The 12,579-nt window shown below is 43.4% G+C and overlaps 1 protein-coding gene across 5 annotated transcripts in view; it reads left to right on the forward strand.

Moving 5' to 3' along the window:
* The window catches only part of LOC306932703 (SPRY domain-containing SOCS box protein 4-like), a 55,029-nt gene extending 47,905 nt beyond the window's left edge, over nucleotides 1–7,124 (forward strand). For all 5 annotated transcript variants that reach the window (XM_079514606.1, XM_079514605.1, XM_079514604.1 and 2 more), the window contains one exon: nucleotides 3,951–7,124. In XM_079514606.1, coding sequence (XP_079370732.1) covers nucleotides 3,951–4,078 — 128 coding nt within the window. In that variant the 3' untranslated portion in view covers nucleotides 4,079–7,124. The remainder of the gene's footprint in view (nucleotides 1–3,950) is intronic.
* The last annotated feature ends 5,455 nt before the right edge of the window (nucleotides 7,125–12,579 follow it).

Raw genomic sequence — 12,579 nt, forward strand, 5'->3', positions numbered from 1 at the left:
ATGGGCGGGCTTTGGTACAGTGACGTTCAATGCTTGAGACCTTTGACTGACAGTAGCTCTGACTAATTGCGTCAAAGAGAAAATGTTTGAACCCGCCCCCCGGGAAACAAGATCCAGTGTGATTTGAGCCTGGCTTATTAGCCAGGCTACTCCCCACCCGCCTCCTCGTTCTCGACGGGATGACAGCGTGAACTGCTAGCGGGGAGAGAAGGAAATTAATCCGCCGCATGACAGGCAGCTGAGCCAGGCAACGCTGAAGCGCTAAATAATTATAATATAGATATAGGTGTTTGTAAAGCGTTATACTATTTGTTATACTATTAGTATAGAGCCAAAGTCCTGACGCAATCGCTCATCCCCTGGTTCACTGAAGTTTCTCTCTATGGAGAATAACATTGGGTCATCTTAAATCGTCTCATATAATAATTGTGGTCCAAAATAAACAAACCGTATCGGCGAAATTGTTGGGGAGGTGTCTCTGTATCGTTTACAGTCAGTCATTCATATTTGATACAGTCTGTTGTGTGGTCGCGGCCAGATGAGCGGGGAGGCGGGTGGGCACGGGGGAGCCCATGGCAACTGGCATGGGAATTAGTCACTTTGCTTCTTCCTGTTTCGGGGCTCCTTGTAGACCAGCAGCTCATCAAACACTCATTCATCCTTAACCAGATCGTGGCGGTGGTAGACCACACTCTGTCTGGCCTTAAGTGTGCAATAAACCTGTCACAAGCTGTCCTCTGACCATCACAGCAGGCAGAGTGCTGGAGAACAGGCCGAGAAGGGAAGGGAAGAGTGATGGATGGACAGCTCCATCACTGGGCGCAGGCAGAGAAAATGACTGTTGGCTTGCTTCCTACTCTGAAGCACCTCCAGCGCATTAACGAGGAAATCTGTCTTGTTCAGTATATCGAAGTTGAAAAAGTAAATCAAGGTCTTTCCATGTGGGGATTCTGGGGAACATGCAAGGCTGTGCTGAATTTATGACCCGTTTGCATTTTCATAATCCTAATGCACTGAAGGACACACTTTGGATTTTGATATTTGACACGCACACGCACCCGCACACGCACCCGCACACGCACATGCACACTCGCATGCACATACACTCCGGTTCTGTTACAAGTCATGGCTGGAAATATGTATTAACTGACAAGATACAAGAAGCATAAAGTTGATTAAACCATTGCAGGGAGTGCTTTCTTGACAATGTTGGATTCATTATTCCAGTGCCTGTTGTACATATGGTGAGTGTTAACAGTTGTAATGACTAATTAATGACACTCATTTCACAATATCAAACACTGCATAGTGTTTAAATTAAATTACCCCGCTTAGTCACGCAATCGCATGTTTTTCCTCTCTCACAAAACAGGCACACACACACACACACACACACACACTGGGCATGTAGACGTACGTTGCTGGAATTTGGAAGAAGTAGCAGGATTTTGGCAGAAATACCGCTCAAGAAAATGACGTTGACGCTTTACAAATCCGTTTTTATTCTCCGTGTATGAAACAAGTGTTGTGATTGGTCAAAAAATATCTTATCCGGGGGAAATACATCTGACTGATGTTCCTCCGCCCTGACACTTCCGGCTATGCACTCTCTGCCTTAGGTTGTGACCAGGCTTTTCTCTTCGGAGATAAGTAAGGCTGGGACCGAGGCTACACACACGCACGCTCATGCACACTCTGAAAGCCACACACCATTTTGTAGTATTGTACTATCGGGTCCTAATTGGGTCAGTTGAGTGACAGCTGATGCTCTTTCTGCTCAGACTTTCACCACTGTTTGACAGGACCACTTATCGCCCACATCAACCCCAAACGTGGAGAGCCAGCTAGTGTCAGCACAATACAGGCCTGGAATTTTGTATTATTATTATTATTATTATTACTGAGACGTGCCCGTCGGCTACCGGCCTACTTGAGAACGATGCAACTTCTGACAAGCTCTGACATAGTTGTAATGGTGACCATTTTTTCACAAGTCATCCTTTGGAGTGAATTCAATGGGAGTTAATTGTATGCCACGGCGGTTGTTGTGCTATAGAGTAGACCGAGGTTCTCATGTCAGTAGAAAAGATAAGTACCCTATTGGCCTGAATATAAGATGTTTTTTTCCAAAGGAAATATCCTAAAGTGTTGTATTATAATCGGGGACTAGACTATTTGACATTCAATGTTCTTCTTTTCCACAAATGTGTCTTGAAAAATGGGGTGTCATCTTATAATCATAATACGGTACTTTACCACCAATTGAGAACTGACTGATACTGATTATTATGTGAATCTCGTGCACTCGCCCTTCATCTGGCCAGCCTGTGATGTCAGTGACTCCAAATTTGAAGTATAAAATATACCAGTATGTGATGATCTCTGGACACACGTATAGACTGCAAGACTCCTGACAGGCCAAAATAAGTGGAGAGTGATATTTGTACTGTGTGGCGACGCATCTCAAAATCATCGCTCGACCGATCAGTGCCAAGCTTTTTGTTTACAGTAGGTCATGCAGTTATTTTCACGTTATGTTTTATATTTTGTGACGTATTTAACTTTTATATTTTATAATGGTAATCAGGCTAAACTCTTCGTATATTATGGAGTCAGATGTCATAAATACATCATGGATGACTCTCATGAAGTCTGAGATCCACATGGGAACAACGCTGTCATTAGACCCTGTCTTGTTCACTTAACACACACCCGGGCACGCACACACACAGGCAGATCATGCGTGACATCACACAAAGAGGTGTGAGGAGCTGGTTGTCATGGTAACCACTCCTATTGGAGGCTACAGGGGGCTGTGTAGGCGAGGGGAGTCTGATTGATGGGAGCTGTTAGACTATCGCTAGATGCATCCATCTCTGGGCTTCTCTGCGCCTCGCAGGCCCTATGTGAAGTTGTAAACACCAGCTCCTCACTCAAGGCCTTCTGTTCATGAGGGAGACGGAGAGGGTGAGCTCACAGGGTCAGGAAAATACTCTTGATGATTTTGTGTGTGTGTGTGTGTGTGTGTGTGTGTGTGTGTGTGTGTGTGTGTGTGTGTGTGTGTGTGTGTGTGTGTGTGTGTGTGTGTGTGTGTGTGTGTGTGTGTGTGTGTGTGTGTGTGTGTGTGTGTGTGTGTGTGTGTGTGTGTGTGTGTGTGTGTGTGTGTGTGTGTGTGTGTGTGTGTGTGTGTGTGTGTGTGTGTGTGTGTGTGAGAGAATTGTGGGGGTTCATTTTGTTGCAATGTGTGTACCTCCTTCACAGCTGGTGTGTATAATGTTGTGTGAGATTTTGAAGCAGATGGTGCTTCCAGGGGGGGCATCAACACCTATTTAACCCTTGAATCCCTGTATTCTTAGCCCACAGCTATATACATGGCTTGGTCCTTTTCCCTCTACACCAGATCGCTTCACTGAAAATACTGTTGCAGGAACTTTCGCCTGTTATGACAAGCGGCGTCGAATGTTATCAGAGGATTTAATCTCAGTCATCATCCCTTATCAAAACCTCAGCCAGTATGGACATTTCCACATATTGATGTTGTTGTCAACCATTGTCCGATGTGGCGTTGGTCGCGTTGTCCGACTATTACTAACCCTAACTCTAGCCCTAACCCTAACCTCAGTCTTAACCGGCCATGTAAGTCCCCTAACCTCAAATCACTCTTAACTGGCCATGTAAGTCTCCTAACCTCAAATCAGTCTTAACCGGCCATGTAAGTCAGTTTCACCATGTTTTCATTTTGGCAGCAGTAATTTCACTTCCGCATTTGCAAGTCACCTACTCGTGGTAGGCAGTATGTGGAAATGTTTGCTTATTTTAACCGAATGTTTGCATATGGTACTTTTGCAGAGCGTTCACCTAGTTTTGACATGCAAGGCTAGAACAGGGACGCTATAGGTTTCATGTCTTTACCAATCCTAACATTGTGTCTCTCTTGGTGTGCTTCACAGCTGAGCCCCTGCCCCTCATGGACCTCTGCAGACGAGTGGCACGCCTGACGCTGGGGAGGGAACGCATCCACCACATCGACACACTCCCCTTGCCGCAGACCCTCAAAAACTACCTCCAGTACCAGTGACCACCACGTCAACAACACGCACGCACGCACGCATGGAGACGCCAAGGCCACGGCCGAGCTCCAACAACAACCTTGTCAAACCCACGGGGTGTCTGCTGAGGATGTTTAACGATGGAGATGGTGGTTGTAAATGAGGAAGAGTTCTGCTGTCAAAGCCCTTCTGTTAACACCAGAGGGAATTCTACTGTTTAGGACCTCTATCTCCTAGTGTTATCTTTATTGTTTTATTTTTTACTTTTGTTTGCTCACTGCTGTCTTTTTCCTCGATGGGCAGAACAAAATGGACATATGGACTTATGTACAGACTTACATACGGACGGATAGATGTATAGAAGAGAGAGAGAAGGAGATTAAATATTGCAATCCTGTCTCCCAACATGTGCATCGATTCCAAGTCAGTTTCAGAGTGAGTGAGCTGTTGGAACTGCGGAGAGAGGGAGTGCTTTTGTTCAGTTTGTACATACATTCCATCCACCCTCAACAGGCTCTGTTGTCGAGTCTGTTGAACATGTCGGTATCTATATATTCCTATTTATACCCAACCAACCACACAGCAGGCACTGCAGAGACCCAACAGTCGCTTGGAGCCATAGGAGACGGAGAGAACATACACTTTGAACATATACATGTGCATAATGTGCATGCATCGACTCATCAACACAGTACAGAGTGTGGGTGTTGGGAGAGTGTGCCTGGGATTGTATACACGCATAACACCCCTCAGCATGTGTTGTAAGATCACAAGAAAGCTGCTGACATGCAGGAACCAAAAAGAAGAAAAAATTAAATCCTACAGACACATGAAACCTAGCGTCCCTATACTGGGGATGAACATCCTGCGGAAATAAGCAGATCTACAATCTCACAATGTGTTGAAGTTGTAGATCTTCTATTTTAGAAACAGTCAGATCAGTATAATATAGAATCCCTGTCAACTAACTAGGGTTTAAGTGGTTTTAACCATAGACATGATATACATAGACACTGCTTTGGCCACTGTGTCGTATGTCAACGTAGCCAACATATTTCCTGGGGCAACTTGCCTTAACTCCACCGCAAGACATTTGCCTGCAGCCTGCGTCGTACATTACCTGAGACTACAATGTTTCTTTTATAACCCTAACTGTTACTAGCTACGTAAGATAATGTGTTTTGATATGAAAACCCACATTTTAAATATAACCAGGAATCCTATATCATAACATAAGTACATGGCTAGCATTTGTAACAAACCAAACCGCTTGAAAATCAGCTGAAAATTCAGCGACTTATGATTTTAATTGTGGAGTTACCGCCTGCTTCAATAGAGGGTACGTGCATGCAAAAAGTGATTGGCAAAGTGAGTTTAACGTTGTTTAACGTAATTTAATGCAATCAGATGGGGCTTTTCTGTTTGGATGTATGGGCTGTCAAGGCCAGACAGTCGTTTTTTTGCCATCAGTAGGTGTTCCAGCATAACTTCCGGGTATGATGATGATATCACGTGCATACCCTCTATAGACATACATGGGGTGTACATGCATTAGGAGGCACGGCTTGCCCCTCTTCATATGGCAGGCCCGTCGATGCATCGTTCCAATGAACATAAGCGGCCAATGAGGTATCTATGACTATTATAACTATGGTAGCCAAGCCCAAAATCTACGTCCTTCCCTCCAGTCCCCTCTCACGCATTCTCTGATTCATGCCTGCATGTGGGTACAACATGTTATTGTCTCAGCTCCTCTATAATGCTGATTGAGATTGACTTGAAAGCAATGCCGCTTTGACTTGCTATTGTGCCTGCTCTGAGATCCTACAACAAAAATACACCTCTGTTAGAGCAGGAGATGGGTTTAGTTAAAGAATGAATTAAAAGTGCTGTAAGTTTTCTTTTCTTTTTTTTTTTAAAGTAGCTCTATTTCCCATAGCAAGCATTAGGGGCTTCAACAAGGGGTCAGAGTTACTACACAGGGCTTCCGAATGTTTGTGTGATTTGATTTATTTTTACATCAACCACTTGAACCTTACCATCTGTATTCTGAAGACAACTTTAGACAAAATACTAAAATAGCATATCTACAAGCTCCCAATTGCGCTGCGAGACGTTGTGAGCTCGCAGATCGGCTGTTTTCGGCAAAGAGGTTTGGTGTAGAGGGGAAAATAATAAGTATTGAGGGTTTTAAGTGGTTAAATATCTGAAAATACACATTAAGTAGCCTGGCTCCAGACCATAGAAGACCCCACCTACTCTTTGAGTGGCCTGACAAGCTTCACGCTTCAGTCTGACAATCAGGCTACACATTAACATGAATCCAACATATTAATAGAAAAACATTCAATTACACAACACTGATTATAGTGCTGTCAAACAAGTCTATGAAAACACTATTTTATACAATATCTAGTGGGGGTCCCCGCTTCATCCCTCTTTCAGCTAGTAGGTTACATTGAAGACCCCTGCATCAAAGTGTTTGTCCAATAACACTTGTTTATATTAAACAGGAAAACAAGAAGAAAAAGGAAATCTGGTCGGAATACCAATTTGATCCAATCAGGAGAAAGAACTTGTACAGGATACAGGCTAAACAAGTCCAATTGGATGTGATGAAACACATATATGAGTAGACAACATTGGAGAACAAGCTGCATGATCTTTGGGGGGGGGGGGGGGGTTCTCTCTCCTGATTGGATGAAATTTGTTGTTTACTAAAGAGCTAGAGAGACGGGAAGACCCCTGTTACGGAAAAACATTTAGCAGTGATCGGAACATAGAGCTAGAACTTTCTAAAAAGTAACTTTTTTTTTAACCAGAGATTTTAACTTACAGCACCTTGAATCTTCTGCGTTCTCTGTTTTATCTTTTTATCTTCTTTCACAAACATTCTGGTTTTTATGGTTTTGTGATTTTTATTTTTACTTTTTATTTTTCTACAGATTTGAGATTTGTCCACAGGACAGGAAGTGAGTTTAGTGGGACATGATGTCTTGCTGGAATAGGTGGAGGAATGTGCTGCAATGAGCATATTTTTAAATGTGAATAAAAAACATTTCAAACCAAACCCTGGATCGCCTTGTTCAATGGTTTTTTTCTTTAAATGGTTATGCTTTCTACAGTGCATCTTTTTCCCATTGTTGTAAGCTGCTCCAGGAGACAGGCAGACAGAGGCAACAGAGTGCTCATGTTAGCCAGAAGAGCACCAAGTTCTATCACTCTGCAGTAGGTGAGTACTAGAAGCTTTTCCCGTGGAGGTGCTTGCTAATATTGCCAGGAGAGTACCAAATTGGCTTCCTCTCCTGCTATCTCAACCTTTTCAAATGTCACAGGCAGAGACTGAGTTACGGAAAGAGTGTCCCTAAGGGCCGATTCATACTCCTATTTTAGAGCTGAATAAAAGTCGGTTCGGCGCTGTAGAGCCTACAATGTGATGTCATTTGAGGTTTTTTTTTTTTAGGTTTTTTTCCCTTTTTTAAATGGATGAAGACGTGTACACAGAATCATGTGGTCAGTGTCATCATGTTTCAGTACATGTGCTTGTGTGAGCGTGCCACCAGCTGGTTGCTTCCATATCAACCACACAGTCTCTCTGACAGTCTCTATAGTTACACACAATGGTTATTTGTGCCCCTGGCATGTCTCCTTAAATAGCGCCATTGTTGTTTTGATGCTATAGGCCTGCATGTAAACACACTCAGGACAGTATTAGTGAATATCCTTAAAAGACGACTTCACCATTTCAACCTACTGTATATCTTCATATAATTGTTCCTCACTAATCTTCATGATAAAATAGCACTTTTTTCTACTGTCTCTTTTTTATTTATTTATTATTAATTCATTTTTAGATTTAGATTTGTATTATCGCGAGAACGATGACTTCCATTATCACATTGTAACTTTTCAGGAATGGAAAGCCTGCAGTTTCTATAGCTTGGATTCATACAAGCATGGATTCCCCATCGATTTTCTACAGCCCTATATGAGACACAGACAGAGTAGATTATTATTATTATTATTATTATTATATATATTATATATTATTTACATTTAGAGGACCAATATATGAAGATAGCAGATAGGTTGAAAAGTGGTGAAGTCATCCTTTAAATGGAGCTTGCTGAGATGAAAAGGAAAGCTGCTCCACTATTTACTCTGTTGTGTTTGTTTGGACATTTCCTGGCTCATTGCATATGTATGGCGCTTTATACAATATGTACCACCTTACCTTTAGGGGCTTATAGTAACTGTAGCTCAAATTCAGAACCGGTATCACTGCTGACATCTTCTGGTGGCCTGGTGTTAGTACAACAATACCTCTGCTCCTTTTGGATGACTAGACCTGTGCCCTTCACCAGCAGTCCCATCCCTGACCATGTGGACTAGGGTCCCACATCTGGGGATTACGGAGAACACGTGCGGCGATGCAGTGTCTTTCGACAGACCATAGACAATGACAAGATTCCAAGGTCATACACAAGAGTGTCTCTGACAGACACCTAGCACAAAGAACACTGGGCAGTATTATGCGTGTCTTAAGTACCAGGTCTTTTAAGACCTGGAGGCGTGGTCAATGCCATTTGGCTATTTTGAGTGGCCAAACAGCATTGGCCACACCTCCAGGTCTTAAGTTAAGTCATAAGACCTGGTACTTAAGACACTCAAAATACAGCCCTGTGTCTTTCCGGGGGCATCAGACAAAGCAATAGGTTTTGACAACCCTACGGACCATGCTACAAGGTCCATTCCTGCCGGGCTGCCGCCCGTCTGAAAGATCTGGCCACCTTTGCAGTCACAAAGGAAATGGACCTCCAGTAGGCCAAACATCCCACCAGGAGCTGTGGTGCTTATAAGGGATTGTCAGTCCAAGAACAATGACTGGCCTTTAGGAGTCATAAATCTTTCTCAGGCTTGTCGCTGAACTAATACTACTGCTCTTCTGTCTTCTCTGACGAGTATGTCTTTCTTAGGTCACATTCCCAGCCGTTACTACTTGCCTAATACTTCGGTAGACTCGATGCGAATGGGCGGAGAAGTTGGGATTCTTGCATATTTCATTTTCTGCATGCGGTTTGCTTTCACACTGCGCTGTCATCCGCAGCAGGGACCTTTATCAATGTGCTCAATTCATAAACTATAGCCTACACAGTGAAATCTATGGTGTTAAAATTATACTCATAAGAACGTGCATGACGTGCCGTCGGGGACTGGACCTCTCTCTCTCTCTGTCTCTCTCTCTCTCTCTGGTGCAGCGTTCCTTTGGGCATAGAGGCACAGCGCGCACTGAGCACAGACAGAAAGCCTGGTGAGGCGAGGTTTAATCAATGAAGGGTGGCTCCACTACCTGCGTTAATTGCCCGGTTCGTTTTTTTTTACGCGCGTCACACGCGCCCGGTGGAGCCCCGCCGTCATAGTCCATGGGCTAGAGCCCTATTTCTGGGATATGGGTACCACTAAAAGGGACAAAGGTTGCATATGATTTTTGTATTGCTACATGTCTGTATTTCATGAAATGATATGATAGCAATCTCAAAATGGCAGCTGATTACTTGTTTTCAGCCCTTATATCTGGTATGATGAAAGAAATCGGTACATAGTGAATGGCATAACTTGGCAACTAATGGGCCGATTTGGATGATTCTGCTATCAAAGTATAGGTTTTCTGGGGTGCTGAGTTGATTTATGAGATGACTGAAGCAATTCAAGTTCATTCAAAGGTTGAAGGTCAATGTCAAGGTCATTTTCGATCCAAAATGTTAACAAAACTGGCATATCCTGGCCTTGACTTTTATGTTGACCTTGATCTCAATAATACGTATAAAATAAAATAAAAATGTGTAGCAAATAAACAACAAGCTCAATAGTTTTCGTTTTTTTTTTTAAAAACTGCCAAATGTATTTTGCCATCTGTTCTCCCCTTGCCAAGGCCTTTTCAGTCAGGTCCATATTTTAAGGCAAAGATTAGCCCAGCCTGCGATGTCTTTATAATTCACCCGAAATGTAACCCCAAGCTAATCAGATGATAATAATTCCGGAGACCTTTCTGAATTCATAGATCTAAATATTCTGTGGGTCTTGAAAGATTAGTAAAAATGCTGGCAGTGTGTGCAGACTGTTCTAGAGAAACAGTTAATGAGTTCATATTGAATTATGCACCTCTTCCTCATCAGAACTGTCCTGTTCAACTGTAGGCATTGAATCTTCCTCAGGTGCTTGGTTTGTACAGTTCTGGAGTTCGCAGAGGTCTGTACATTTCAACACATTGCTGAGACAACTGCAGTTAGGAAGCTTGCATAGACGTGCACATTTACAAGCCAAAAACTCAAGGGCTACATCTGGTGCAGGGGCTGTGCGCATCCAGTGAATTGCTAACTGTCCACCATCAACAGTTGTCCATCCACTTTGTATGGGATCTGGTGCAGATGGGCGAGTCTGCAGCAGCAGAGAGCATCTCCATATTCGAGTCTGGTAATTGGCACGGATGGCATGGAGAAATAGACATTCTCTACATGGTAGGAGTTGACTGGAATCAGCCTCCCCTCTCCTGGCACAAAAAATAGCGGATCTGGTTCACGTCACTGGAGGTGGTCCCAGACAGGTTCCAGCTACAAGTGAACTGCTGCAGTTGATCAAAGAGCTCTGTTGAAACATCCCAAGTCTGGCCAAGTTGTTTGAATGTCTCCTGAAATTCTGGATTTTTCTTCAATAATCTCAGTGCATTGAGTTTTCCACGACCAGCAATTAAAGGCACTCACAGTGTCACATCCTGTAAATGGGTGTAGCGTGACCATATCACAAAGGCTTTCTCCCAAAGCTTGTCTATGTCCACAAACCGTGTGCGGTTTAATGTACCTGCACTTCTGATAGATATGATAAGGGATGTGTTTTTGGAAGGCTAAATAGAGAACCATTACATCAGTATCTCCAGAAGTAACATAATACAGTGTGTGTGTGTGTGTGTGTGTGTGTGTGTGTGTGTGTGTGTGTGTGTGTGTGTGTGTGTGTGTGTGTGTGTGTGTGTGTGTGTGTGTGTGTGTGTGTGTGTGTGTGTGTGTGTGTGTGTGTGTGATCTCTAAGTTATGTGATCCTCATTTACATGTTTATTTTTTATTATTTTTTATGGAGGGACAGACAGTAGGCTGACAGGAAATGGGGAGAGAGATGGGGGGAAGACATGCAGTAAAGGCCGTCGGGATCGGGAGTCGAACCCGCGGCACACTGCCAGACTGGATTACCAGCCAAAGTGCCTGGACCATTGAGCCATGGCCCAGGCCCATTTACATGTTTATTACATGTTTTCCTGAGTTGGGTTGTGTGCTGGGGTACAACCTTGAGTTTGAGAGTTCCTGACTCTTCAAAGTAATGTCTAAATGGTTTCTACATCCTCATAAACAAATAAAGAGGTATCACTCATGATTCTATGTAGCCTACCCTGTTTCAGAGAGGCAGCCATTGTGTATTTGCCCCGTATACCAGAAGTATAATTCAGCATGTCTGTTGTTTTATTATGATGTTGGTCATGTCCATCCATGGTACAAACATCAGAAATGTGCATAAAAGTGAATAATCACTTTAGACAACAATGAATTATGTGGTTTTGACACCTTAGGTGACCTTCACACCAGAAAGCGATAGCTAAACTCAGTTGGAGACGGAGAAGGCATATTTTACGCAGCGATAGACGTGGTCGAATGAGGAGACCCGGCGCCCTGGTCAAAATGAGGACGAGTACATTTATCAATTGCTTAAGGAAACGCATAAAAACACTGCAGTGTAGCCTACAGAATATTCTGTCTGTCTGTGCGTAAACATGGAGTGCTGTCACTGTGTGGGCACTGGGGAGTAGGGACTTTCATCTCGATAAACATTGTGTGCTGCTGTCTGTTCTCAGTGCGCTCAGCGCTGTGCCTCCATGCCCAAAAGAACAGTGCGTGGCTGCATGCGTATAGTGAGAGAGAGAGAGCGAGGGAGAGGTCCAGTCCCCGACGGCACGACACATGCACGTTATGAGTATAATTTTAACACCATAGATTTCACTGTGTAGGCTAGTTTATGAATGGAACACATTGATAAAGGTTCCCCCTGCTGCGTTTCCAATTGCTGCGGATGACAGCAGTGTGAAGGCAAACCGCAGCATATTAAATATGCAAGAATCCCAACTTCTCCGCCCATTCGCATCGAGTCTACCGAAGTATTAGGTGAGAATGTGACCTTAGTCTTCTTCATTCAAAGTGAACTGTTAAATGGTTGAAATATGGTATCTGGGGATACCACGTTTTTCGTAAATAGATGTCCCCCACCCCCACATATAAGTAAAAGAGCCCATAAACATGAAATGCCATAGGCTTTATTGGGTTTTTAAATCATATAGCAGCAGATACTGTACTTTTCTGTGATTTTTTTCAGCAAACTGTTAATAAAGTCAATCAATCAATCAATCAAAAATCCTGGAGGAGCAGGAGACAACTGGCCAAGTGTGCATGCATTGCCATGCTTTGTCCAGTAGATGACGCAGCGAGCTTGA

Source organism: Electrona antarctica, assembly GCF_951216825.1.
Source record: "Electrona antarctica genome assembly, chromosome: 11".
NCBI lineage: Eukaryota > Metazoa > Chordata > Actinopteri > Myctophiformes > Myctophidae > Electrona > Electrona antarctica.